Source organism: Bos taurus, chromosome 9, assembly GCF_002263795.3.
Source record: "Bos taurus isolate L1 Dominette 01449 registration number 42190680 breed Hereford chromosome 9, ARS-UCD2.0, whole genome shotgun sequence".
NCBI classification, from domain to species: Eukaryota; Metazoa; Chordata; class Mammalia; order Artiodactyla; family Bovidae; genus Bos; species Bos taurus.
Genome location: NC_037336.1, coordinates 101934165 through 101943406, shown reverse-complemented (window position 1 = coordinate 101943406; position 9242 = coordinate 101934165). Strand labels below are relative to the sequence as shown.

Genomic DNA, 9242 nt, shown 5'->3' with positions numbered 1-9242 from the left:
AAGGGGTAGTAGCTTTTAAGGTCTCTCCAAGTTTTCAATGCATTGAAATGATTTAATCCATTTCTTTCCTGCGTTTGTGCAACGTCTGTCCCTGAGCAGTTGAGTAAGGGCCAGCTTTCCTGGGCGTCACCATGAACCACAGCATCTCTGGAGATGAGCTGGTGGTCTCCAGCCAGCCCTCAGCTGGAACGAACACATCCTCTCGTGTCCCTGGAGGCGTCGCTGGAGGTACCAGGGGGTACGTTTCTGCAATTGCAAAAGCTTAGACGACTCTCCAAATGCACCTTCTTAGGAAATAAGAGGCAGGCGAACCTGCATGATGCAGAGAAGGAAGAATGTGTGGGCTGGTGGTCCAGCTGGAAAGGAAAACCGGATAAAATTAAAGCAAGAAGGAATACAAGTCAAATTGCCTGAAAAGTCACGCAGTCACGCAGCGGCTTGCTGAGACCTGGACTTTCCACACACACAGGAGTGAGGCTGCTGCAGGCGTGCACTCCGTGGGCAGTGTGGCTGAGACGCGGGCTCTGGGGCAAGCGGGGCGGGGAGCACCCGGCCCCTGCCGCTCACCGCCCGGTGACCTGGAGCGAGTGGCCTCGCCTCTCTGAGCCACCGCGCCTCCATCCACAATGCAGGGCTTAGGCCTGTACCTTCTGCAGCTCAAAGCAGTAACAGGTGCGCGCACGACGGCGCCTGAAACACGGAGAACACACCGCAGCTAGGAATCCTCACTGTTGGAAAATCCCCTGAAGCTTCCAGCTTAGGCCTCAGCAACGAAGGTGTCGTAGCACATGGAACTGAAGTCAGGTGTGGAATTGTATCACTGTGTTGGGAGAAAAGAGTTTTGTTAGCAGTTTAAGCCCTGGATGGAGGTTAATGACGACTGCAGCACCCGTGTCCGGCGCCCGTGATGTCCCAGATAATGGTGCACAGCGCCGCGCGTGTAAGTCTCAGACACAGGGACCCGGCATGCAGGTGTCCTCACATGCACCCCGCAGAGCTGCTAAGTGGGGAAGCCAGATGGAACTAAACTCTATTTGACTCCAAAGCTCAAACCAGGCTGAACAGGGACTTCCCTAGTGATAGAGCGGTAAGAACTTCACACTGCCATTGCAGGGCGCACAGGTTCAATCCCCGATCAGAGAACTAAGATCCTGCATGTCATGAAGTCAAAACAGAAAGAAAAAAAATCCAGGCTGAACAGAAACAGGGAGAATCAGGGTGAACTGCAGGCCAAGACCCAGGTGAACTAGGATCAGGATGGGTCGGAACGACGGGTTCACCAGTGTTTAGTTTTTGATTCTGCTTGTGTGTGAGGCACACAGAGCGTCACCAGCGCGCGTCCCTGGGCTCGTGGACCGGACGTGCTGGCGGAGTCTGTGCACCCAGACCCATCCCTGATCTTACTCTGCTTTCCAAGCCCGTGGAGACCCGGGGGTGTGGGTCCCCAGGTGGGGAGCGTGGGAGGGGAGGGGGGGGAGGGTCTTCTCCTCAACAGAAGATCAGCTCTGATGAAATGAAAGGACAAGTGAAAGCGGGGAACCGTCGACTGGCCGGGTCGTCCACGTCCTCTTCTCGGGGATCGCAGCCCCGGGTCTGGCTGTCGGAAGACAGTGCAAACTCTAGAACAGTCTGTTCCCACCATTATCTTAACTTTATAACATCTTCCTGAACTTCCCAAGCCCCTCAGGGGCCACACACAGACCCTCAGGATAAAGTGCTGGATTTAACACAGGACGACAGGAAGTGAAACACAATTTCCCCTTTTTCAGGGCAAAACAAAACTGCAAGGGTTTTTTCCCTCTGCTCCTGATCCTCTTTCCCCAAACAAACTTCACTTTGTCTTTGGCTTCATCCGGATGCTGTCAGTGTGCTGTCTGTCCCGGCGGGAACCAGCACAGCCTTGGGCTCCGTCCCTGCCTTCTGCTCCCGGAGCCTCAGCCCCCTAGACGGACGGACGGCGGGACTCCCGACATGCTGCCGCCCAACTGCTCGGAGCACAGCCGTGCGGCAGAGGTGGCCACGGCCTCGCTGCTGCTGCTGGAGTGCGGGCTGGGCACGCTGGGCAACGCCGTGGCGCTCTGGACCTTCTTCTTCCGTCTGAAGGTGTGGAAGCCCTACGCCGTCTACCTGCTCAACCTGGTGCTCGCGGACCTCCTGCTGGCCGGCTGCCTGCCCTTCCACGCCGCCTTCTACCTGCGGCGCAAGAGCTGGGACCTGGGGCGCGCGTCCTGCCAGGCGCTGCTCTTCCTGCGCGCCCTGTGCCGCGGGGCGGGCGTGGCCTTCCTCACCGCCGTCACCCTGGACCGCTACCTGCGGGTGGTCCACTCCAGGCTCAGGGTCAACGCGCTGTCCCTGCGGGCGGCCTGGGGCATCTCGGCCCTCGTCTGGCTGCTCATGGCCGCGCTCAACCACCAGAGCGCGCTCCCCTCGGAGGCGGACTGCCCCGGCCCCGAGCCCCGGGAAGAGTCCTTCCGCCACCGCTGGCGGGAGGCGTTCTTCTTCGTCCAGTTCATCCTGCCCTTCGGCCTCATCCTGTTCTGCAGCGTGGGCATCCTCAGGACCCTGCGGAAGCGGCTGCGGGAGCCGGACAAGCAGCCCAAGCTGCGGAGGGCGCAGGCGCTGGTGGGCGCGGTGGTCGTGCTGTTCGCACTGTGCTTTCTGCCCTGCTTCGTGGCCCGCGTCCTGCTGGCCGCCGCGCGGGCCTGCGGGCTCCGGAGCGCCGCGGTCCACGCGGCCGACGTGACCGGCAGCCTCACCTACCTGCAGGGCGTGCTGAATCCCGTGGTCTACTGCTTCTCTAGCCCCGCCTTCCGGCACTCCTACCGCAAGCTCTTCTATACCCTCACCCTGCGGACCCGCCGGCAGCACACAGAGGCCCCGGGCTGGGACCTCAGAGACTCGGACTCCTGAGGACTACCCGCCCTTCCCCGTCTCCAGGACGACTCCCCCAGGGGCGAGCAAGCAGGATGGGAAGTCAGGATTAGGCACTACACACTCCCCACCGTGTTCACCGGGATTTCCTCCAGGGATGGAGCCTCAGGGAGCCGCTACTCAAAACTGAGCCAGTAGCATCTCCGTGACACAATTCTGAGACAGGCTGAATGGCTCAGTTATGGCCCCACACTCACAGCTGAGGAAAGATGCTCTGGTGTCCAGTGAAGGAGGGGGAGGAGGAGGAAGGCGGCATGGCTGGTGTGGTTCTGACTCTTTGGCGCTGGCAAATCACTTTAATTCCTATGCTGGTTTGTAAATGAAAACTGCCCTTTTGCACCTACTGTGCAGACTGTGGTAACCGACATGGGGAAGTGGGGCTTCAGAGCTGAAACCAGGTTCCGCCGGGTGTAAGCGTCCCATGCTCAGCTCTGCTTAGCTCACCACGGTTTGATAAACTCAAGCTTCACTTGCATAAATTATAGGTCACACCCAAGACAGCACGGTCAGTGCCTACCTTTATTATTATGAGTGCTTTCTTACTAAACCTCTCAAAAGTGCTTGTAGAACTCTCTAAGGTTTGAACGGCTATGTGCTTCTGAGATCCGTCTGCTTCTCCTGCTCTGTTTGAGCCTCCTGGGAGAAGAACTAGGAGTGAGCCAGCGCTTTGCGTGTGAGAGCGTGCTTTCCACCCAATGCCCACAACGTGGAAGTCTTGAGCAAGGCGGCTGGGGCCCCGCCAGGAGCAAGGCCACCGCAGAGGAGGTGGGCAGAGCCCCTGGACACCGGCAACGACGGCCTCGTCTCCTCTTTCTCTTAAATGATGTCCCAGATTTGCAGCCCACGCTGCTGACAGAGGACTTAGAATGTCACCTTCATATCTGCCTCATCTCCCGTTCTCTGTTCAAGACGGTGGTGCCGCCCCAGAGAGACTCTAAGATGCTTAGACGAGGCCTGTGGCCCTGGTCCCGGGGTCCACCTGTAGGGCTGGGTCCCGGGGTCCACCTGGAGCACTGGGTCCCGGGATCTGCCTGGAGCACTCGGTCCCAGGATCCACCTGGAGCACTGGGTCCCGGGATCCACCTGGAGCACTAGGTCCTGGGATCTGCCTGTAGCACTCGGTCCCAGGATCCGCCTGTAGCACTGGGTCCCGGGATCCACCTGGAGCACTAGGTCCTGGGATCTGCCTGTAGCACTCGATCCCAGGATCCGCCTGTAGCACTGGGTCCCGGGATCTGCCTGTATCACTCAGTCCCAGGATCCACTTGGAGCAATGGTTTCCGGGATCCACCTGGAGCACTGGGTCCCGGGATCCACCTGGAGCACTAGGTCCCGGGATCTGCCTGTAGCACTCGGTCCCAGGATCCACTTGGAGCAATGGTTCCCGGGGTCCACCTGTAGGGCTGGGTCCCGGGGTCCACTTGGAGCACTGGGTCCCGGGATCCGCCTGGAGCTCTGGGTCCGGGATCCGCCTGGAGCACTCAGTCCCAGGGTCTGCCTGTAGCCCTGGGCCCCATGCAGCCCTCACTGGGGCCTCACAAGACCTTTACCTGTACCGCCCCCAGAGAGAGGCTTCTGCTTTTCCCAGAAGGTGGCTCTATGATTGCTGCAGTATTTAAGGTTAGAACTGCTGGAATTAGACAACAGAAAATGGCAAAGCAACCTCCTCTCCAGGATCTGTATGCCTCCCACGTAGGCTCCTTGCCAGAACCAGACTTGAAATGTGGGCGTGGCCTTTCTACTGCACCCCTGAAGGATGCAGGCCACAGTACGAGGCACCCAGTGTGCCCAGGGGTCCCGGGGAATGCGGGTCCCCCAGCAACACCGCTTTCTTTTCGGAGTTCAGTTCCTCCCGAGTGAACAGAATTTCAAAGGACTTAGGAGGGAAACAGGACCAGATGAGGTGTGATGCTGCTGAGTAAACTCTCTGATGTGGATTCTAAACTGTGTTTCTTCTGTCTCAGAGCAAAGAATTATCTCCATTTTTCTTCCTTTGATGTTACTGCATATACAATTTTAAATGCTGCTTTAAAGAAACAGGGAAGCCTGGCGTGCTGCAGGCCATGGGGTCGCAGAGTCAGACACAGATGAGCAACAGAACTGAACTTAAAGAAACTAACGTTCGATGTAAGCATTTCCCATATTATGATAAGTTCCCCATAAGCCTTATTGATAACCCAGTTAGGGTTACGGTTAAGAAACTAACCGTCCTTGTGCTGATGACATTTATGTCCCTACGCAGGTAAATCCACACCCTTCAAACATATAGCCATCGAGACATCAGGTACCCTCTGGTGGGGGTGGGCAAAGCCAGCCCACGTGACCGTCCGGACAGGCTTGCTGGCCCACACTGGGCACTGCCTGCTTCCCACACACCGTCCTGCCAGGCTCCCTCCACAACGCTGGGGCCAGTGGCTCTGCCCAAACCCGGGGGGCCAAACAGGGAGGTCTCATCACAGAACTTCTGCTCCTCAGGGTCCTGATGACCATCTCCTAGACTCGCTGTGGTATCAGTTCGGGAACTTTTGAAATCTGGATGCCTCAGCTCACCCCGGGGGTTCTGACTCACTTGGTCTGGGAGGCATGGGTAGGTTTGAAGCCCCCTCTTGAATTTCCTCGGGTTTCCCAGGTGGCTCCAGGGTAAAGAACCCGCCTGCCAATGCAGAAGATGCAAGAGACCCTGGTTTGATCCCTGGGTCAGGAAGATCCCTGGAGAAGGCAATGGCGACCCACTCCAGTATTCTTTCTGGAGAAGCCCATGGACAGAGGAGCCTGGAGGGCTGCAGCCCACGGGGTCATAGAGTCGGACGCGACTAAGCAACAGCGTCAGTCCTGTCGCCGTGCAGTCAGGCTGAGAGTCCCGGGGTCAGCGGTCATGCCTGGGGCCCCTTGACAGCATGCTTCTCCATGACTTCCTTGCCTTGTGACCTGGGACAGCTCATCCAACTGCTCTGAACTTTCCCCTCCTGTCAAACGGGGACAGTAGAGACAGACCACACGGGGCCGTCACGTGGCTGAAACAAGACATGAAACTGTGGGCACAGAGCCTGGCCCAGGACTCGGCCCACAGCAGGGGCTGCCTGGCCGTCTCCACGTGACCTGTTCAGTCGGCAAGCTCTGCTCATGTCCCCACAAGCCTGGGGTCCCTTTGGGGACTCAGCCATTCACCTACATACCCTCAACACAGCCTCCTGAGCCAGGTGTCCAGCAGCTCTGCTAAATCAGAGCTTTATTGCTATTCTCTCCTTCCAGTAATTCCTTTCTGGGTATTTTCTAAGGATCCTGTGAAATGGGACAAACTTTTGTGTGTGGAAGGTTCAGGATCTTCCAGGCATCTCTGAGGATGTTTTGGTCGCCTGGTCCTGCCTCTTCCATCAGACGCCAGCTCTGCACTCGGACGGGCCCTTTCTTTAAAGACAGCGCACGGAGGCTGTCTTCCCCAGAGTATCTTCCCTGAGTAAGGAAATGACTCAGAATGAAAGTGTGAGTAGACGGTGTGCGACGGAGTCGGAACCACAGCTTTTCTGCTGCCAGGGGCAGGTTTTGGTTTCTCTTCTCCCGTGACTCGCTTCTTGTAACGCGGCGGGTCCCCAGCCTTGCTGTGCGTCTTGCAAATCTCAGCCCTGCCTCAGCTCTGACCCAGATTTCCCTACGAGAGATGAATTTCTTTCTCTGCTCAGATCATGCCGTCGCGCTTTGAAACTCCCAGCCACCTTCTCCTTCCTCTTTCCAGACTGTAGCAGCCGCTGTGCCCGCCTGGGTCACACGGGCTGCAGGTGCAGGCTCCGGCCTGGGACGCTCCCGACTCTGTCCCAGGAGCCCCTCCCCGCTGCCCCTGCCCGCGGCCTGCCTCGCCCTGGCCCGCAGGCCTCCGTGGGCCTCCCGTCTGCGCTCCCCACCCTGGAGGCTCCTTGCACCAGGCCTGGCGCACAGTAGATGCATAATAAATCTGCAGAATAAATACCTACACAAATCAACCTGATTTTAAAGTTTAAAAATTCACTTTATTCATCGTTTAACAGGGATCTTTTTACAATGGGTAGAGGCCGTCCCCGCAGAGGAACGCTGGACCCCGTGACTCCAGGTCGAGCTGTCTGAGGATTCCCCACAGTGTATCCACAGTGCCTGCACCGTTTTACATTCCTGCCAGCAGTGCACGAGGGTTCCAGTTCCTCCACCTCCTTGCCAGCCCTCATCATTTTCTGGTTGCTTGTTTGCTTTTATAGTAGCCCTCCCAAGGGATGTGCAGGGGAGAAACGTTTCTTTGAAAATCAGGCAACACTTGATGACTTCAGAGACGGAGAAGAAGGTGAGAACCAGGCCCTCAGCGGGTTTGTTCTGAGGCCACCCTGCTCTGTAATCCACAGAGATCTCAGACAGCTTCCACATCTAAGTGGGTTTGTTCTGAGGCCACCCTGCTCTGTAATCCACAGAGATCTCAGACAGCTTTCACGTCTAAGCGGGTCCGTTCTGAGGCCACCCTGCTCTGTAATCCACGGAGATCTCAGACAGCTTCCACGTCTCAGTCTCTTTCTCACTGGAACCGTAGGCCAGAAGACACATGTCCTGAGGGTGGTCGGAGAAGCCACTCCCTGGATGCGAGCTGAGGGCCCCCCGTGCCCAGCCTCAGTCATGAGACCCCCGGGAGCCTGGAGTCAGGGCGGGACGGGCTGCTGTCCCCAGGAGTGCTCCGGCCTCAGCTGGAGGTTCAGCCCCACTGGCCTTCGGCCGGGGAAACTCGAACCCATCACCAGGTGGGGCCCACGTCTCCATCCAGAAAGAGAGATGACCGTTCACTGGAAGGACGTCTGGGAGGGCAGCCAGCCCCCCGGAACCCTGTCCTGACCCGAGCACACCGGACACCTGGGGTCTTCACTGCACGGTGCCCTGCAGAGCAGCCGTCTGCCGACTGCAGTCAGACAACGGGAGACCGGGAGCTGAGGCGCAGGCCCTTTTCACACCATCCCCCACCGCCCCCCGGTACCCAGGCTGACACCCCAAGTTCACCAGCCCCGCCGCCTCCCTGGGCACTCCCTGCCCCAGGCTGGGCCGTTGGGGACTTGATGGGAGCTTCTCTCCGTCAGTCCAGCCCCTGGACAGGCAGCACAGATGGTTTCCACGTTCACATTTAATGGGACAGTTTGCTTAACGTGCCAGTCTTTGTCCTGTGACTACACTGTACCTCCCTGTAGGGGAGAGCAGAGTGGACACCATGCCCCAGGGCGTTCCTGGTCCTGCATGAAGCTCAGAGGGCAGAAGACAGAGATGTGAGTGTGCTGCACAGGGCGTGAAAGACGGAGGGGGAGAGAGGGTCCTGGTTCAACCTGTGAGGCCCTGCACAGCCCTGCACGGCCACCTGGCATGTATCGGCCAGCTGGCGTGCACCCCGCCACCTGGCTGTGCACCCCGCCGCCTGGCTGTGCACCCCGCTGCCTGGCTGTGCACCCCGCCACCTGGCTGTGCACTGCACCATCACAGCACCCACCTGGCCACCCAGGGGGGCAGGAGGGGCCTCCCCAGGTTGCCGCTGTGTCTGGTTTGTTAAATCCTTGTCCATCTCAGAATTCTAACAGCTGCCCAAAGACTGCATTCCACCCACAGAAGGCTTCTGGTTGACTCACAAGTAATTTTAACTTGCCTTATACTATAGGTAGTTAAGAAGACCCAAGACTCTACATTTTTAAAAGTCTAGATTTTCACCTCTTCTTTGAAAACTGGCAGACGTGCCAGCCCTGGGCACAGACCGCCCCGCCCCAGGGCCAGCCCCAGGCCCCGCCCCAGGCCCCGCCCCAGGCCTTGGTGGGGGTGGAGCCCCGCCCTGGAGTGGACTTCCCTGCCGGTCCGTCCTGGCCACTGGGTGGCCCTCCTGGTCCCTGCGAGCAGCTATGCCTTCGTGGACTCCGGTCTGCACCTCCCTGCCGCTGCCTGTGTGCTCAGTCATGTCCGACACCATGGACTGCAGCCCGCCAGGCTCCTCTGTCCCTGGGATTCTCCAGGCAAGAATACTTGAGTGGGTTGCCATGCCCTCCTCCAGGGGATCTTCCTGACTCAGGGGCTGAACCTGCCTCTCCACGTCACCTTCATTGGCAGGCAGATATTTTCACCACTGAGCCAGCTGGGAAGCCCATATGATCCAGGCACATCGCTGCCAGGATAGTCCCCTTCATCATAGTAAATGAACACGGAAATGGCTTCATTGACCTGTGGTGGTGGTGATTTGGTCGCTAAGTCGTGTCTAACTCTTGCGACCCCATGGACTGTTGCCTGCCAGTCTCCTCTGTCCATGGGATTCTCCAGGCAAGAATACTGGA

General features: G+C 58.3%; 1 protein-coding gene across 1 annotated transcript; it reads left to right on the top strand.

Moving 5' to 3' along the window:
- The first annotated feature begins 647 nt into the window (after positions 1–647).
- GPR31 (G protein-coupled receptor 31) lies at positions 648–6913 on the top strand. Its single transcript, XM_005211133.5, has one exon. The coding sequence runs from the start codon at positions 1972–1974 to the stop codon at positions 2908–2910; it is 939 nt and encodes a 312-aa protein (XP_005211190.1). The 5' UTR covers positions 648–1971; the 3' UTR covers positions 2911–6913.
- Positions 6914–9242: the final 2329 nt, after the last annotated feature.

Coding starts and splice junctions, on each gene's coding strand:
- GPR31 (XM_005211133.5), top strand. CDS start 1,972: ATGCTGCCGCCCAACTGCTCGGAGCACAGCCGTGCGGCAGAGGTGGCC.